Genomic DNA, 18,784 nt, shown 5'->3' on the forward strand with positions numbered 1-18,784 from the left:
TCTGCGGCGGCTCCCCGGCCTGTCCGCCGCTCCCCGGCCTGTCCGCCGCTCCCCGGTCTGTCCGCCGCTCCTCGTGGCGACGGCCTTCACCTTCCGCAGAGAACCGTCAGGCTAACGGCCTTCCCGGCGGCTCTGCGTATTGTCTCCCCTTTCGTGCTGGCATTGAAGGTGACAGATTTACAAAGTACGTTGTTCAGAGTTATTACGGAGTGTGAACTCCGTTCTTTACGGCCGCATGTGGCATGCCGTCAGGCTTGACGAGGGTGTGGGCACGGGGCTGTCTGAGGAATGGCGGGGTGCCCCGGGGTCGGGGTGGGCTCCAGGGACAGGGACGCCACGGCCACAGTGATGGGGCCCGCCACCCTCCCCCCCCACACACACACACACCATTTCCTCTGCCTGGGCGGGAAAAGGGTGCTGCGCGCACGGAGGCCTGAGCTGTGCTATGTAATTCCAGAGACGGCTTGAAGACATACAGTTGTTACATATCCTGTGGATTAATTGAATCCAGATCTCTGAAATTTAGTTCTCTCGCTCCCCTCCGTGCTCTTCCTTCGCTCTCTTTCTGCTAACTGCTGTCACTGGTGTTTTTCATTTTGTTAAAAACGACCAAAAGCATTGGAACCAGGCCTGAGCCTAAAGTAAACAGGAAAAAAAACACCCGCGTACGTGCCTATGCGTGCGTCCGTTGCTCTGGCCGTGTTCTTCACCTGAGGGAAGCCCAGCAGACCGGCTTTCCAGGGAGCGGGCTGTGGGTCCTGCTGGTGACCGCCCCGCTCCGAAATAAGATTACCCAGAAAGCCCGGGGCCGGGCGCCAGCCCCTCCACTCTCTGGTGATGGGCATTTTTTGAATGCACAGGTCATAGGAGGCTAGTGTTAGCAAAATTTATACAGATGTTGTTTTATTTTTATAGCTCTCCTCCATTTACTGGGTGGCATTTCCTTCAGTGTTAACAGCAGAGGTTAACTGCACACAGACGTGCAGAGGGCCTCTTGCCAGGTTTCCCCCTTCCCCTCCCATAAATACGCTGCTCCAGATTGCGCGCTCCCCGCCCCGGCTGCAGACGGCCTCGTGGCGTTCAGACGTGATTGGTCCGGCCGGTTCCCGGGCCGTCTGCAGGGCCCTGTGTGTGACAGACTCTCCGGGGTTTGCATCCTCCGTGCGGCGCGTTTTGAAAGAAAACACCCAGGGTGTTCGGGTGGGATTCGTCCTCACACTCGCGAACGTGGGCGTGTGCTAGGCTTTGCTACACGTGGGGGTGCAGAGCCCTCTTCTCCCCCAAAACCCCTGCTGAGAGGCCCCTGTTCCCCTCTTGCAGCTGACCAAGCGGCGCCTGGTGGACGCGGACGGCATCATCAACCCCAGTGCCTTCTACATCTACCTGACCGCCTGGGTCAGCAACGACCCCGTGGCCTACGCCGCCTCCCAGGCCAACATCCGGCCCCACCGGCCCGAGTGGGTCCACGACAAGGCCGACTACATGCCCGAGACCAGGCTGCGGAGTAAGTGCCCGCCGGGCCGCCAGCCTGCCCGCCGCCGCTCCGCTCCCCGCCCCACCGTAGCCCGGCCTCCGCGGCCGCCCGGGGTTCGAACATGCACACGGGACAGTCCGCGTCTTTTCCCCGAGCACTGCCCGGGCCAGGGGAGGGGGAACGGGACACAGCTCTCACGGGGAGAAATAAGCCTCTAATCTCCGCCTATAGCCCGAACCCTGAGACGCCCCCCAGGCCGGCTCCCCGGTGCCAGCTGTTCCCTGTGAGAGCCTGGCCGCCTCCAGGCTGAGTGTTGGTTTACTATGGCGGGGTTTTATCACTGGGGATTATATGTTTATCTTAACTTTGTCAGCTCTGGTGTGGAAGGGATTTTTGGCGAGTCGGGTCTGTCAGCCACCCAGCACCTGTGCTCCGTCAGCGCCCCTCGGAGCGGGCGGGGCCCGCCGCCTCCTCTTCCTCCCGCGTCCCCGTGCGCGGCTCCTCTGCCTTCGGGTTCGGGTGGCAGCGTGCGGCACGGGGGCCGGAGAAAGGGCGGCTGGAGAGCCGGCGGGTCCCGGTGTCTGAACCTCGGAGCCCGTGGCAGGCGGCCAAGGCTTGTCTTAATGAAAATTTATAGTTGAGATTATAATAGGGCAAATCATGTTTAGCAAGTCAGCTGAATGACCCCGAAGGGTCTGGAACACACAGCGGCAGCCGCTGATGCTTGTCCTGTGGGGGTTTCTCCCCCGGCCGGGCCCCGGGGGACTCGGCGTGGCCTGAAGGCGGCCGGGCTCCGCTCGGGGCGCTGAGAGGATGAGGAAGGACCTCCTGGCTCCTTTGTCCCCATCAGGGGCTGCGGGCAGCGGCTTGAACGTGGTGTTTCCACTTGTGTCAGCTGAACAAAAAATGCGGCTGCGATGGAATTCCCCAGTTGTTTGGGCCCATTACATAAAAGCGGCTGCTTCTAGAACACTGAGATCAAAGGTCAAATAACACACACAGATCACAGGCTCCCCCCAAAACAATCCAAGGTTAGTTATTGTTGCTTTAAAAAAAAAAAAAAAATGTAAACCAAACTCTGCAGCGCTGAGAGCCAAGGCCTCTCTCGTGTCTGTCCTCGATGCTGAGGGAGGAGCAGTCAGTCCGAGGGCTTCCCGGCAGGTTCTCGGTCCGTCTGTGTTAATGACGGAGAATTCGGGGACACCTGTCTGGTGTGGCCAAGGAGGGGAACTTGTCCCTCCCCCCCCCCCCCCCCCCCCCCGTGCCTGGCTCCCAGCCGCCTGCCTTTGCAGTGCCTCGAGGAGCCCCTAACTCACGGCGCTCTCTCCCCCATCTTCCCGTCCAGTCCCAGCCGCCGAGCCCATCGAATACGCCCAGTTTCCTTTCTACCTCAACGGCCTGCATGACACCTCGGACTTCGTGGAGGCGATCGAGAAGGTCCGGGCCATCTGCAACAACTACACGGGCCTGGGGCTCTCCAGCTACCCCAACGGCTACCCCTTCCTCTTCTGGGAGCAGTACCTGGGCCTGCGCCACTGGCTCCTGCTGTCCATCAGCGTGGTGCTGGCCTGCACGTTCCTCGTGTGCGCCGTCTTCCTGCTGAACCCCTGGACCGCCGGGATCATCGTGAGTGCGCTCTGAGGGTCTTTGTGGAAGCCGCATTCCTTTCGGCCTAGCTCTTTCTGCAGCCGGCGGTTTTGTTTATGTCTGGGCCTCTGGGGCCGGGGAGAGATTGCATCACCCACACTCTATTTATTCTGCGGGAGGCGGCGGGGCCCGGGGCTGGGGGGAGCCTCTAACGGCCGCCCTCCCGCGTCCCCTCTCCTCGGCCTTCGACGCTCTGTGTACGCTCGCCTTCCGCAGCAGCGCCAAGCGTTTGTGAAACGCAGACACTCAAAACACGGCTGATTTTTTTTCTTTTCAAGTCAAGTGTCCTTTGGGGCTCACGTTAGACCTAATAGGTAGAAGGTTCTGCTCAGTGGCGGGACGGTTGGAGAAGGTGGGACGGTGGCTAGGCACAGAGTGGCTGTAGGTGTTGCGTGTGTCTTAACTCCTGGGGGGAATGGTCAGCTGGTATGGCGCCCTTCCTCCACGTACGGCGCTCTCGGGTTTGGAGGAAGTTTTACGCAGAGCCTCATAAAATCACGGCGGTGTTTAGATTCCGTGAGCTGTGGTATAGACATAAATGCCAAAATTATAAAAACAAGAGAGCAGGTCTCGTTCCTGCGTCGCGCGCTCTGCAGCGGGGACGGTGAAAGGTCAGTGTTTAGTCTGCGGGACCTGCCCCGGTTCCTCAGCGGTGGATGGTGTCCATCTGTCGTTAGCTCGTTGGAAGAGAGCCAAGGAGACTTTCCTGGTGCTGCCTCCCCCACCGCCGCTGCCACGCCCCCCGCCGCCTCCCGCCTGCGTCAAGTTTGTTGTTTTATTTGTATTTTCTCCCCTTTGGCCCAAGAAACTCCAAATTCTACCTGGCAGATTTTTCTTTCCATCTCCTCGAAAACTATCACAAGGCAAAGAAAAGCTTTTCCTCGGGTTTGACTGTTTGCTTTGTCCACCCCCGTTGCTCTCCGCTCCTTCAGAGTGAGGGGGCTGTAACCTGACCCGCATCGGCGGTCGGCAAGTCTCTCTTCTCCGGCTGTGCTTGTGCCAAGTCACCCTCCCTTAGGCCGTGGGCTCGGGACAAAAGCACAGGTCCTTTATTCGCCCCGTTCCTATCGGCATTCTTTAGGATGGAGGGCCGGTCAACCCAAAACTGAAGGACCAACTCGTTTTCAAAGTTGAGGGGTGGGTCAGATCCAAACGGAAGGAAATACCCTGTTTCAGATTAAATGTGAAGCTAGTGGTGAGTTGTTATTTGTGTAAATCTCCATGGGTCGCTCTGGTGGAGTTTAGAAAACGTGAATGCTTTGTAGAGCGGGGATGTCGGAGACAGTGTGCAGGGCCACATGGCACTTCGCCCTCGTGTGCCTGCTGTCCCCGCGCCTCCGGGCGCCCGCCCGGGGAGAGGCCACACCGGAGGTCAGGGCGGCTGTGCACGCTGCGGCAGGGCGGCGCCCGCGGTGTGTTTGGGTGCCGGGGCCTTCTCGGTGTTGATCTGTGGGGGCCACATCGGGACTTCCACCCTCCCCTCGTTTTCCAAACCTGGAGCCAGTCTGTGCCCAGCCGCTCACCCCTGTGCCCTCCGACAGGTGACGGTCCTGGCACTGATGACGGTCGAGCTCTTCGGCATGATGGGCCTCATCGGAATCAAGCTGAGTGCCGTGCCCGTGGTGATCCTCATCGCGTCCGTCGGCATCGGCGTGGAATTCACCGTTCACGTCGCTCTGGTACGGAGACTGGCCAGCTACCTTTTTCTTTCCTCCCCTGTCACGGAGCACGCCCAGCACACACACGTGCCCAGCACTGGCACTCCATTCCCGAGGGGCGGCTGGCACCTGCTGGGCTCCTTTCCCTCGTAAGGAATCTAAGGAGAAGGTCCGCAGAGGATGCCATTTACTTGGTGGTGTCATTAGTGGCACCACAGGTCCTGAAGTTGTCAACTGTGTTTCCAGGACATGTAGAGAGGGAGAGAGCGTATGTGTGCGCACGCGCGCACACACAGGACCACACACAGTGTTAAAAGCCACATTAATCAGGCAGGGATCACGTGAGACCACACTCAGGCTCGCTGGGGATGGCATAATGGAGGGCGCGGCCAGTTGGCAGCCGTGGAGACACGCCGGGGCTGGTGCGCGCAGGCCAGGTGCTCGGCGTGGGGCCGTGCTCCCACCTGAGCCCACCCAGCTCCTCCAGCTCCCGGCCCTGGGGCTGAGAGCCGGCATTGCTCCCCAGGAAGGGCCCCCGCGTCCTGGGAGGGCTTTGTTGGAGGGAAGTGAACTTCAGCAGCAGCCTTAAGCCCAGGAGCCGAGCCCCTCGTCCGTGCGCATCAGAGAATTACTCGGGGGCCTCACAGCCTGCCCGTTTGTTGTGCTGATGGCGGAGGCCGGGGCTGGGGCTCAGCCTTCCGTGACTGTTTAGTGACTAACGACTGATGTTTGGCTTGCCCTCCACTAGGACCCCAAGCATCAGGATTGATGTAGTTACGTTTAGCTTTGCCTTTGGCATCTCCAGCACTGACTTTCCTCGGGCCCAGCGCTCAGCACGTGCGTTTCTGGGCATCCGCTCCTGCCCCGGGCCTTCCGCAGCCCTCCCACAGACACGCTCAGGGCCACGGCCCTGCGGCGCAGGGCGTGTACGCCTTGTGGCTCAGAAGGGATGTCTTGTTGAAATGGACCCATTGTATCCCCGTGTGCAGCATGAAAAGCTGGGAGTACAGAAACAGAATTTGCTGAATATTGAACCTGCCCAGAGGTTTAAGTCACTTTCTCTGTTGAACTGGGAGGAGGGACAGAGGAAGGCTCCCGATAGAAACTAGAGCTTAGGAACACGATTCTAGCATCGTTTCTTCGGGAAGGAAAAAACAGTTTAGCATTCCGAAGTCACTCTGTCCTGACGCGGATGCGGGGGTGGCAGCGGGCACCGGCTGCTGTGTCTCTGCTCAGGTTCCTGTGAGGGACGTGCCACGCCAGGCTTCACACTGCACGGTGCCGGTCCCCCCCCACGGGCGGCGCCGGGGGGCTGAGTGAACAGTGAGGGATGTCTCTCGGCACCGAGGTTTAAGGGGGATCAGGAGCCAGCTGGGCTGTGGGAGCAGCAGCCCTGCTCAGGCTTCGGGCCCACGTCTCCATCGAGTGAGTGAACAGTGAGGGATGTCTCTCGGCACCTGCTCAGGCTTCGGGCCCACGTCTCCATCGAGAGACTGTGCACCCCGGACACGTGCAGTGGTCCTCCCCTCCCGCGTGTGAGTGTGTGTGTAAAGCGGCAGCGGCTACTGGCGCTGACGTGCATTCTTCTCCGTGAAGGTGTCCTGTCCGTGTGCTGTGTCCGTGACAGGCATTGACGGAGAGGATAAGCCAGCCCGGTGCTTGCGGCCTCACGGTCCAAGCACAACACACAGTAGCAGGTTCCCAACCACACGGGCTTTCCCCCTGAGAGAAAAGGCCGCTGGCTGGGCCCTGGAGGCTCCTGGCGAGGTCTGTGTGGGACCCAAGTCCGCTGAAGGGAGAAGAAGGAAGGCTCACGGCACACCGGGGTGTGCTTTTGTTTCCGGTTCCGTTAAGGAAAGGAACCTTTCTGTCCGGGCGCCTGCGTGGGGTGTAGACCGGGGTCACGGACCGGCCCTCAGAACCTCCTGGTCCTCTTGTCTCCGCACAGCCTGCCCCCCTACCCCCCTTTTTGGGTTCGGCAGGCTATAACAATAACGGACCCACATTTAATCAGACCCGGGTCACGCTCTCGTCTCAGGCCAGCAGTCTGCAGCCAGCAGTCTGGCACACTGGGGCTCTGTCACGTTGCCATTGAGAAAAACAGCTTTCCTGACCGGGCAGAGCTTAGGGAAGGCAGAGGAGATGGGGTGTCCACCTGTGGTCAGACCAGGAGTGACTGGAATTTACAGTCCTGTCTTTTCCTTGTGATCTGCCTGTGGTGCTGAGATGTGCTGCAAGCACCTTCGTTTGAACCCGGGGATAGAGCTTCTAACCTCGGCATCATCACCAGGAAGCAAATACTTAGCGCCCGGTTTCATGTGACCCGGCGTTAAGTCCACTCAGAATTGAGGTCTTGACCATCCAGATGTCGGGCTGAATGCTGTCACGTTCACAGCTGAGGTCTCCGTGCTGGCGGTGGGAGAGAATTTGGGGGGAAAAGCCCAAGGGCCAGTAGCGGTGAAAAGAAGAGCACATTTGGCTCGTCTTTGTATCGTTTTGGTTTGGTTTTTAATTTCAGGCAAGTATGCTTTCCTTCTCCGTTGTTGTTGTTATCCAAGAGGTACGTCAACACCGAACATGACCCGGTGTCACGGGCAGGTCGTTTTTGTGGAAGCCCAGATGTTGCTCGTTTGTGACCCCACCGGCACGCTCCCAGGGAGGGCTGAGGGGTCCCGTCGGGGCAGATGGAAGAGCTGCCCAGCCACGCCCAGGGCTGACCGCCTGCCTTCTCCGTCCACAGGCCTTCCTCACGGCCATTGGCGACAAGAACCGCAGGGCCGTGCTCGCCCTGGAGCACATGTTCGCGCCCGTGCTCGACGGGGCGGTCTCCACGCTGCTGGGGGTGCTGATGCTGGCGGGGTCGGAGTTCGACTTCATCGTCAGGTAAGCAGGAGCAGGAGAGAAGACGCGTCTGGAAAATCGTCATTCCTTGCTTGTGTGATTTCCTTCTGTGTGTGGTAGATGACAGCATTTCTTCTTCATTATGACTCGGCTTTCCCCCCACCTGTGAGGTATAATTTGTAATTGGCAAATGAAAATCCTATACATGTAAGGTATACAGCATGGTCTGTGATGCCACCTTATGTTTAGTTTATTATTACGATAACTCAGGGATGCGCTGAGAGGTACGAAGCCATCGTGCGGAGTATCTTGGGGAGAAAAGATGGAGGGTTTGGGGATAGCAGCCAAGGGCGGCTCCCCGCTCCAGGCGGAAAGGTCACCCAGTCCCCCACGCCCGGGAAAAGTGTTCCGGGTTAGAAATACCCACAGAACGAGACAGCTGTGGTCCCCAGTAATGGACCGCATTTGTCCTTCACTTCTCCTTTGAACCTGGATCCAGGATAACATAGCTGCCTAAAGCTGTCTGTCCCCTGGATCTTACTCGCTTAAGAAGCGAAAGTAAGATGCCCGGTTTTCAGTCTTGCGTTCCACGAAGATTAGGGGTGCATTTAAGATGTGACGTGGGTGTCACGTTTCAGAAATCCAAGCCTCGTTTGGACACTTCTCCTTTGCACTGAAGGCAGGGAGTGCCTGGTGAGTTTGATGGAGAACGTGACATGGGGGCGTGGCGGACAGCAGGTGCTCCTGTAGAAGGGAAGCGGAGGACACGGGGCCAGAGCAGGTCCTGGTCCGGGGCCCGTGCTGCCCGGCTCAGGGAAGGAAGGAGGCAGCGTCACGGGAACAGGGACCCGGGTTAGAACCACATGTGAGGAATGGCCGGGCGGTTTGTGATGCTTCAGGAATCTGGAGGGAGAAGCCCACCAGGCTTTCCTGGTGTGTGTGTGCCCGTGTGTCTTGGGGAGACCTTTTGTTTTCAAGAACAAAGAAGAAGGTTTTCCGTTTCAGCCAGTTTATTACAGAGAAACATCAGTGCAGAGTGTGGGGCATAGCCCATCGGCGGAGCCTTCCTAGGACAAGAGGCAGAGCTCGGCTCACGGTCCCTGCAGTGCGGACCGGACCGCCCGTCTCACACCCAGTGCTGGGGCTGCCCGGGCACTGGGTAAAGGCGGAGTGGGTTTCCTTGGGGTGGGAAGGTGACTCCCGGGTGATGCCCATACTGCCAGGTCCTCAGCACGGACTGTTGATCACGTACCAAGCCGGTTAGGACATTCTTGTCTGCCGATACCAGATAGATGGGTGCCTACACTGGAGTAAGGTTTTGTTCTGAGCTTTGTGTAGGCTCCTAATTTGACTTTTTCTGCATTTCCTTTCCATGCATTTACTTATGCAGACATTAGTGGTTTCTTTATGTCGTTAAAAAGAACCTACTTCAAAAGAATTTCTCTTCTGTAAGTTCTCACAAGACACAATATGACAAGCACTTCACACAACAGCAAGTCCTAGGGACCCTGCCCACCCCCACCCCCATGGAACTTACGGGAAGGCGTTCACGCACAATGCAAAGCCATGGGGAACGCAGGGCATGATGGGATCTCAGAGGATCGAGCTGTCTCATGGGCGGTGCACAGGGGGTTGCACAGAGGTAACTTAGCCTGAGTCTGAGCGAGCTGCTGGGAGCCTGGATGGAGGGCCGAGAAGCCCAGCTCTCTTGTCTCCCCTGGCTGCTTATTCTCTCCAGAGACACCCACGTTCCCCCTGTGTCAAGCACTTAAAAGGGCTTCCCGTTTTCTAGAACTGGATGGATTGACCTGATAAAGCCCTCGCTGGGGTCGACTAGATGAGCAGACATTGTATACACTAAGCGTCAGAAATCTAATTGGTCTGTTTATCCTGCGGTTAGATGGATGGGATGCAAATGTCTCAATGCCTGCTGCTGATGTATGCCTCCGCCTAAAGTCCCCACAGTTTACATTAGGGCAGGAGGCCGGCTGCTCGGCTCTCACTAATGCAGCTCAGGAGTTCCCGGTGTTTACAATAGCTGCGAGGTATTTGTATTTTTATAGAGATTCTCTCTCCTTTCATCTGATGTCGAAACGTATATAGAAATGGCGACGTTTGGTGCCTGTTCTGTTTTATGATCAAGAGGACCATTAACAGAGAGATATGTGCCCTCCCTCTTCCCAGAACATCCTGAGCCCCCACCCCCACCCCCACCCCACCCCACTGCCCACTCCCAGCCGAACAGCCCAGAAACCATTTGTTACGGAAACGCATGCTCGTGTGGTGCCTGCTCCTCCCCAGGTGGAGTGGCTCACCTTGGTGTTCACGGCCCACCACAGACTGTAGGCCTTAGCGCTGGGAGAGCAGGGCAACTGGGGCACGCCCCTCCTCCTCCTCCTCCCCCTCCTCCTCCTCCTCCTCCCCTCCTCCTCCTCCTCCTCCTCCTCTTGCGGCCTTTGGGTTTGAATTGACTGATGCAAACAAGAGTATTCCGAGGTGCTAAGTTGTCCAGCAAAAGGTTGGCCTCAGAGCAGCCCCATCTCTGTGGCCTGCTCTCCTCCCTCCGTGCGCGCCCCTGCAAACACAGACTGGGCAGCATCTTCCTTACAGAAGGCTGGCTCCTGGTCAGGAAAGGGGCAGCTGTTCGGTTAAACTGGAACCCACGGAATTCTAGACAGAGAGCCGCGATTAACGAGAGCCCAGGGAGAGCCCGACCTGACCCACCAGAGACTTGGAGCAGGGGGCAGGCCGTGTCCCGGTGGGTTAGCGGCGGGCAGGGGGGTGCTTCTCCTCCTGGGCCCCGCTAGTCCGGTCCTACCCCCTTTGCTCCGTGTTGGCTTCTGCTGGATTTCCGTGGACGGGGCCCCTCGGCCTTGTGCTTGTGCGTCCAGTCTGCTCCGCCATTCAATTCGTGGTCCATGTTTCTGAGTTTGTGTAGCACGTTCATAAGTGACGTGACATGCCATGAGAGTTCAGCAAGTTAAAAACTAATTCTTTTCTTCCTTCGTGAACTTCGGGTTGTGCAACGCAGCCCTCAGAGTCATAAAGTGAAAAAAAACATCCTCTGGTGCGGAACACTAGCCGCAGTCGGGTGGCAGCCTTGCGCTGGGTGGGCCTGGCTCGCTTTGGCTTAGGGCCCGCGGTGGAACCTCGGGCCTGTGAATCGCAGCCTCATGTACCTTGTTTCTGTTTCCCCTTTCTCCTCAGGTATTTCTTTGCCGTCCTGGCGATCCTGACCATCCTGGGTGTCCTCAACGGGCTGGTTTTGCTCCCGGTCCTGTTGTCCTTCTTCGGACCGTATCCTGAGGTCAGTAACCGTGCCGGCCGAGTGGGAGCGCTGTTTTTCCCGGGGTCCCTCTTCATTTAGATAGTTTAGGCGTATTCACATTACTGATGAGTTACCGTTTTTCAGCAAACATCTCAAGAAGTATCCCCTTTTTTCTCCTTCACAGTTTTGGGGTTGTAGTATTGGTTCTCTAACTTGTTTTTGTTGTTGTTGTTGTTTTAGACCATGCGATTGGCCCCTTAGTCCTATCGGCCTCTATCATATATCAGTAAAGCATTTCCCACTCCAGACAGAGGTGGGGCGGGCAGGAGTCAGAGCTGCCTGCCTCTGCAGTGTGAGCGAGGGCGGTGCTGCTGCTCCGGCCGCAGACCTGGGGTCCTCCGGTGCAGGGGGTGGGGTGAGGGAGGACAGAGGCCCTGAGGACGGGCACGTGGGTGATAGCGCTCCTCCTACCGAATCCTCCCCCCACACAGGTGTCTCCAGCCAGCGGGCTGAGCCGGCTGCCCACGCCCTCCCCCGAGCCGCCCCCCAGCGCGGTCCGCTTCGCCGTGCCCCCGCGCCACGCGCACGCGGGCTCCGACTCCTCCGACTCGGAGTACAGCTCCCAGACGACGGTGTCGGGCATCAGCGAGGAGCTGCGGCAGTACGAGGCCCCGCCGGGCGGCCGCGGCCCCGCCCGCCAGGTGATCGTGGAGGCCACCGAGAACCCCGTCTTCGCCCGCTCCTCCGTAAGTCCGGCAGCCCCCTGCTCTGCTCCGCGCGCAGCCCGCCTGGCCCCCGGCCCCAGGCGAGAGCACAGGGCGGGTGAGGGGAGCCGCTGGCAGTCGCCAATATCTGGCTCTTGGGAAACTGTGTCCGTTCCATGAGCTGGCGCTCCCGGGTCCCAGAGGCAGAGCCGCAGGGAAGGACACAGGCGGCCGCTGTCCCTCCGGCCTCGGTGCAGCGTGAGGGAGAGGAGGCCTGGCCTTTTTTTTTTTTTTTTTAATGCTGCATGTCGTTTTAAAATGATGCCTTTTAAGCATGGCATGGGATTTTCATTACTCGCTGAAGGGGTCTATTTTTTGTTTTCTCTCATTCCTGTTCCCTTTCATTGCCCTCAGCTACAAAACTGATTCTATTCTTGCTGTCTGAGACTTTGCCAGAAGCGTTTTGTGGCTCCGTGTACATGTTCTTGGTGGCTGGGAGCCCTCCCCAGGGCCCGGCCTCTGCTCTGCACTCCCAGGCTGGCCGGGCCCCCGTCCTAGAGCCCAGCACACACAGCTTCTCCGAGGCCAGCTCGGAGGCTCAGCGTCCCCCCACCGAGGGCCTCCTGCTGTCCCTCCAGGAAATGGGTATTCCAGGCCCGGCCAGAGCACGCCTCCCAAGAACGAGAGAGGGGCCGACCAAATAACCTGAGTTTCCTCCGCTCACCCCCCGGGGCGAGGCCTGCTGAGCTGCAGTGTGAATCTGGTTTAGGTCAGCGGGAGCCCAGAAATAGGTACAAGCCGGGCGGCTTTGAAGTTGGTCACGGTCCTTCTGATTGATGTGGCCACTGTGCTGCGCTCCGCTTTGTGTAGACCCCGCAGGCGGACTCCTCCCGGCAGGCCGAGCGGCCCTGCCCGCAGAGCCCTCTGCGGCGGGGCAGCCGCGGGCTGCAGCCCCGTGCGGCTGCTGAGCGCTGGGAATGTGGCAAGTGAGACCCAGAGGCTGAATTTTGAGTTTTAGTTCATTTAAGCGCAGACAGCGCCGTGTCCCCCATGGCTGGTGCGTTCACCAGAGTGCGGGTAGACCGTCCTGCCAAGGCCTGGCGTCTGGGCGGGCCGGGGCCGGATCTCAGCAGCTCTCCAAGGGGCTCAGGAGCTGGGCCTCCTGAGCAGGGGGGTGTGCGCTGCGAGGGAGGCAGCTCGGCCCCTCTGCGGCCACAGCCCTGCGCTTGTGGACAGCTGCTCTGTGCCAGCCAGCTGTGCTGGTGAGAGCCTAGGCGTGGGGTCCCAGGAAGGCGCTCCTCTGCCGGGCAGCAGCGCCGGGCGGTTGTAAGGGAATGGGTTTCTCTTTTGTGAGCGGAAGGCCCTCGTTGGCTCCGGGGGGTCAGGGGTCCTCTCGCAGTGGGGTTGGCGCTGCTGGGTGAAGAAAAGCTGTGTGGGGGAGGCCAGGCGGGAACCAGGGCCAATAGGGGAGGGGGGTGATGCCCATCCCGGGGTCAGCGCCCCCCAGCCTGCCGTAACCTGCCCTCGCCTCTGCAGGTGGTGCATCCGGAAGCCAGGCACCCCCCGCCCTCCGGTTCCCGGCCGCAGCCCCACCTGGACTCAGGGTCCCTGCCACCCGGACGGCCGGGCCCGCCGCCCCCGAGGGAAGCTCCCCGAGAAGGCCCACGGCCGCCCCCTTACAGACCGCGCAGAGACGCTTTCGAAATGTCTACTGACGGGCACCCCAGCCCGAGCGGCAGGGACCGCGGGGGCCCGCGGGGCGCCCGCCCGCACCACCCCCGGCCCCCCGTGTTCACCGCCGCGGGCAGCTCCGTGCCCGGCTACTGCCAGCCCATCACCACCGTGACCGCCTCCGCGTCCGTGACTGTGGCCGTGCACCCCCCGCCCGCCCCCGGGCGGCACCCCCGGGGCGGGCTGTGCCCCGGCTACGAGGACTACCCCCCGGCGGACCCCGGGCCCTTCGAGGACCCCCACGTGCCTTTCCACGTCCGGTGCGAGCGGAGGGGCTCCAAGGTGGAGGTGATCGAGCTGCAGGACGTGGAGTGCGAGGAGCGGCCCCGGGGCAGCGGCGCCAGCTGAGGTGCGTGCGGCGGGGCACGGGCCGGGCTCCGGGTCTCCGGGGCTCCGAGCCCCTGGCATCGGTGCGTCCCGCCCCCAGCGCCGAGGACCTGATCCCCGGGGCAGGGCTGCCGGCCCAGGCTCCCCTCACTGGGCAGCCAGGCTCGTCCCAGACTGGGGCCCCAGCCCCCCATAACCTGTTCTGTGGAGGGTGGAGGACTAACAGAGATGCTAGCGGCTGCCCCTTCACCCATGTGTCGGTCTGGTCCGTGTGCCCTCCCGGGGATGTGACAGGCGCCCAGCTCGGTGAACGGGCGCCCTGGCACCCCGGCACCTGCCCCTGCATCCAGGAAAGGGCCCAGCCGGCCCCCGGGAAGCCCACCGGCCCCGCCCCCCTGACCTCCGTACGGAGACTCCCTGTGCCTGTCCATGTGCTCCGCAAATGCGGCCTCCTAGGCCGGTTCCTGCGTCTGACTTCCCTTTCTGTCCTTCCTCCTGCAGGGTGAGGAGCGCGGGAAGCAAAGAGGCCAAAGATCGGAGTCCCAGCCCCGCCCTGCGAGGAGCGCTGCCAGGAGCTGGGAGGACACCCTGCACCGGGGTTGCAGTTCGCCGTGACTGCGACCGGCTGTATTATTTTGTGAAATATTTCTTTAAATATTTAAGAGGTGTACACATCTGTAAATACGAAGGAGCGATGTGAAGTCGTGCGGCCTGGCGCTTCCCGCTGCGGGCCCAGGGCGGGCGGGGGTCTGTACATTGGTCTCGGTGCCCCAACCACGCTTAACGTAGTCTTAAATCCCAGCATTTCTTGCTGCTGCTTAAATATTGTATAATTTACCTGTATAATTCTATGCAAATATTGCTTATATAATAGGATTATTTTGTAAAGGTTTCTGTTTAAACTATTTTAAATTTGCATATCACAACCCTGTGGTAGTATGAAATGTTACTGTTAACTTTCGAACACGCTATGCGTGGTAATTTTGTTATTGTTTAATGAGCAGATATGAAGAAAGAACGTTAACCCCGGGGCTTCTAGGTGTAGTCGGGGCGGCCCTCCTGCTGGCTGCGTGTGGATGTGCGTGTGGTTCCCCATGTACTGTACTGTGACTGTCGTCCCTGGTCTTTCTCTCTCTGTCGGTAACCTTCAGGGGGCTCTGCCCTGGTCAGGCAGGAAGAGCATTGCCTGGTGCTCCGAGGCTAGCCCGGCCCAAAACATCGCCTTATGCTTTTGTCAGACTCACTCCAAGTCTAAGGTCATTGCTGCCATCCAGGCACCCCAGCTCGTGCCTCAGAGGAGAGAAGGTCCTCCACACGGATCTTTGTGGCGGGCATGGGGACCTCCGGGTCTGGAGCTAACCTCTGGCGTCTTCATTACTGTCCAACAGCTACAGAGCGGGCCTCGTGCTGAGCCTCAGCCGGGCAGAGCATGTGGCACAGCCTTCCTTGTATCTCTCGTGACCAGTACTCATATTAAAACAAAACAAACAAACAAACAAAAAAACTAGGAGTGGATTAAAAATGTTTTGGAGATAAAGACCCTGCTACCAGGTAGAAAAACCTGTGCATTCTGGGCCCACAATAAACCTAGAGGGGATGTTTTGATCCCTACCATTTAAATTCTCTTTCTCCCTAAATGGCACAGGTGGTTGGGGCTTTCTGGGCCCCGTCTGCGTCTTTAAAAATAAATAGTGAGCATTCAGTAAGGCGACCCGGGGTCAGAAGTCCGGTAGGATGTAGAAGGATCCTTCTCAATGTGTTTATGTTAACGTGATGGTGCACACTTCCCAACTAAGTTATTGTCTCCTCCTCACCGTTAGTAGTGTTCTTTCGATGTGACGTTCATTGACAAGCAGGAAGGTGCTCGGTGCACACACTCCATGAGGAAGGGGTATGGAGGCAGGTTTCTCAACCAGGCATTATCCGTAAAGATTTGCTTCTGTGTCGGTTCTCTCTTGGCGGAGGCTTGGTCTTCGTCTTAGCCAGAGGCCAGCTCGCCGGGGAAGCACACGGCGCCCAGACTAAGCTACTCTCGGAGGGCACGCTGGCAGCTCTCCCGCTGTGCCCTCCTCTTTTACACGGAAACCGTCCTCAAAAGGCAGCGGCCCGGCAGTACCCAGTGGTGCGGCGACCTCAGGCCCTACATGCATGGCTGTAAGATGCTGATTGGAAGCCACCGGCGGGCCCCGGGTGTGTGCCAATATGCCAGGGGCCCACCGGCCCCCGCTGCTGTTCGGTGCCTCCCTTAGCCACACTGTCTACCTAACACCCCGCTCTGCTCGGAAAACGTGCGCGTCCTGCGTTCAGGAGAGAGAGGATGCAGGTTCTGAGGTCTGCTTCCCTCTGGCCGGGGCGTGCCCCCGCTCCCTCCCCAGCTTGTGTGGTGCCTGACGGCTCGTCCAGCCCCTGCTTTCTGCTCAGCGTGGACCTTTCTCCGATAGTCACATTGGCAAAGGGAGAACACGGGGCTGGCAGGCAAACTAGAGTTTCTCTCTCTCCCCTTTTTAAAATCGTTTTATTTTGTCTGTCTTGTTTGTTCATTTGGATGTTTTAATTTTTTAAAAGAAATCTTTGCTGATATTTATAATTTTGTATCATAAGAATGTTTTCCTACAGTATTTGTCATGCCAGTTTATAACAAAATGCAGGGATTTTTATTTCTGTTGGAAACACTATTACAGCTATGTTTTACTTTGGAACAGAATTTTTATTTGTATAGAGTGCTTACTAATGTTAAATAGTTCAGAGTATATAACATTTTCATTAAGGTCTCATAGTCGGTTTTAGTGTAAGGAGTTTAAAGGAAATAAATATTCAAACTGGGTCTCATTGCCTGCCAATTTTGGTGGAAATGGGTTTGTGTCATTTCAATTACAAAGATAAAAGTATGCCATATAATTTATTTATATGAAAATTTATTTTTGTAGTGTACATAGTAGTCATCAAGTCTTTGACAGAAGTATATTTTTAAAGAATTTATATGTGATGAATCCATAATGTCTGAAACTTTGCTAAGACATGAGTGGGGCACACTTCATTGTAAAGTACAGCAAGAAAGAAAACGTTTAACAGTGTTAAGAGAGGGAGATCGAGTGAGTATTCATGCAATTGTGAAACGTGTATTAGTTACCATTTGTGACCTAGTGTGGTTCTCATTTTAAACCTTGGAAGGCAAAAATGTACAAACTCTCTAAATGTTAATGTTCAAACACTGATAGAAATTCTAACATGAATAAAAAATAATATAACTTGTTGGTATGTCTTGGTGTACTGAATGTTCTTTAAGTAAACTGTCCTATGATGACCACTCAGGCCGTCAGGGACGTGGTGGTTTCGTCTGGCGAGCCTCCGTCTGCTCTGCTTCGTGGAGGTGTTATTGATATGCAGGAGTTGAAGTCTGTTTCCTGAATCCAAGGAAGTTCCTTTTTTTATTTTTAATATATTTTATTGATTTTTTTTTTAAAGAGAGGAAGAGAGTGGGATAGAGAGTTAGAAACATCAATGAGAGAGAAGCATCGATCAGCTGCCTCTTGCACACCCCCTACTGGGGATGTGCCCACAACCAATGTACATGCCCTAGACTGGAATCGAACCTGGGACCTTCCAGTCCGCAGGCCAACGCTCTATCCACTGAGCCAAACCGGTTTTGGCGGAAGTTTCTAAATTACCATTCAAAGTGGTCCCTCCTGTCATCTCTTTAGCATTCTTACTTTTTATGTGATACCTAATAACCAGGGGGAATCTTTATAAAGACGGATTCCATGATTATTAAAATGAGGGGAGATGTCATACTTAGTGTTTGTGGTAGGATTGTACCTTATCTGCGGTCCTGGAGAAAAGGCAGGCCAGAGCACCCCTTTCGAGGGCTGGGAGCTGTGCTGAGAGGTCAGCCCCTGAGCCCACAGCCCACCTGCTTTCGTCAGGACTTACCAGAGACAGGTATTCCTTTACGTGCAGATTGTGTGGCTACGGTGACAGCTGAGTAGTTGAGACAAATGATAGGTCCTCACCTTTGTGTGTCTCTCACCGACTCCTGGAGGTTGACAACAACGGTGGTGGTGATGAGTCTGGACCAGAGGGAACGTTAGAGTCCGATGAGAACAACCTGTGTGGCTCAGCCACCAACTCCGAGGCTCTTCAGAGCCCCCACCTCTGAGGCGAAGGAGCCTGAGGTGCTGTGGGAAGGCTTTGTCCTTCACGAGCTCCTTGAGGCATTTGAGGTTCACAGCTGACCCAGGAGTGAGATGTTCCGGTGATACAATGTCCGCACCAATGGACACTTGACGTGAAAAAGGAAATTAAGCAGGTTTTCTGCCTCCTGAGAGAGCCAGCGGTCTGTCTCCCAGCCCTTCGGCAGTGACGCTCATACTCAGTGCTCACCCGGTTCCTGCAAAAGTCCTAGAGGAAACGGTGCTCCCTGAACCGGGACATAGATATTGATTGTATTCACTGGAATGCAAATTCAGAGGCACTTTCTTTTAAGCGTGCTTTATTCCACCAAGTGATCCTTCCTTGCCATTTAACCATCCAGTATAATAAAGAGCTAATATGCAAATGGTCCTCGCACCTTCACCCTGGGCCATGTGACCTGAGGCCGGGCGGGGAGGGGGGAGGAACCTGAGGTCCACCCTATCTTGGCACCAGGCTGGGAGACCCGAGGCCACGCCCCCAACCTGGCGCTGGATGGAGGACCTGCCTGAGGCCGCACCCCCGCCCCTCAGGGCTTGATGGGGGACCTGAGGCTGCACCCCCTGCCCTGTAGGGCTTGCCGGGGAAGGGGCTGGCCAGGTCTGGGTTTCACATGATTTAGATGCGTACGCTGGTGGGTGGGGACTTAACTCTGGGTCCCGTGCCCATCCAGACTGACAGGAGGGAGATTTTCATATACATTTTACTAATTTTCTTTCATCTCTGACACTTCTATTATAGAGAAAGGGCAAAGAGCAATATTAAAATATTTCCTCTAATTAATTCCCTTTTAATGTACCCAAATTTCGTGCACCGGGCCACTAGTATTCTTCGTAAATTACATGCACCTAAGTTACATGTAAGTTAGCTTAGTTCTCACGTTGGCTTAGGGAGACATTTTTAATCAGGCCTGCGTCCCCAAACCCACCGTATTTATTCAGGACTT

The 18,784-nt window shown here is 57.2% G+C and overlaps 1 protein-coding gene across 4 annotated transcripts in view; it reads left to right on the forward strand.

The window, feature by feature from the left end:
- PTCH1 (patched 1) overlaps positions 1-16,908 on the forward strand; it is a 258,590-nt gene extending 241,682 nt beyond the window's left edge. For all 4 annotated transcript variants that reach the window (XM_084898944.1, XM_084898941.1, XM_084898942.1 and 1 more), the window contains 8 exons: positions 1,321-1,504; positions 2,820-3,100; positions 4,663-4,800; positions 7,520-7,662; positions 10,828-10,927; positions 11,380-11,634; positions 13,129-13,672; positions 14,152-16,908. In XM_084898944.1, coding sequence (XP_084755070.1) covers positions 1,321-1,504; positions 2,820-3,100; positions 4,663-4,800; positions 7,520-7,662; positions 10,828-10,927; positions 11,380-11,634; positions 13,129-13,671 — 1,644 coding nt within the window. In that variant the 3' untranslated portion in view covers position 13,672; positions 14,152-16,908. The remainder of the gene's footprint in view (positions 1-1,320; positions 1,505-2,819; positions 3,101-4,662; positions 4,801-7,519; positions 7,663-10,827; positions 10,928-11,379; positions 11,635-13,128; positions 13,673-14,151) is intronic.
- Positions 16,909-18,784: the final 1,876 nt, after the last annotated feature.

This window comes from Pipistrellus hanaki (assembly GCF_964339955.1).
Source record: "Pipistrellus hanaki genome assembly, chromosome: 11".
Classification (NCBI taxonomy): domain Eukaryota; kingdom Metazoa; phylum Chordata; class Mammalia; order Chiroptera; family Vespertilionidae; genus Pipistrellus; species Pipistrellus hanaki.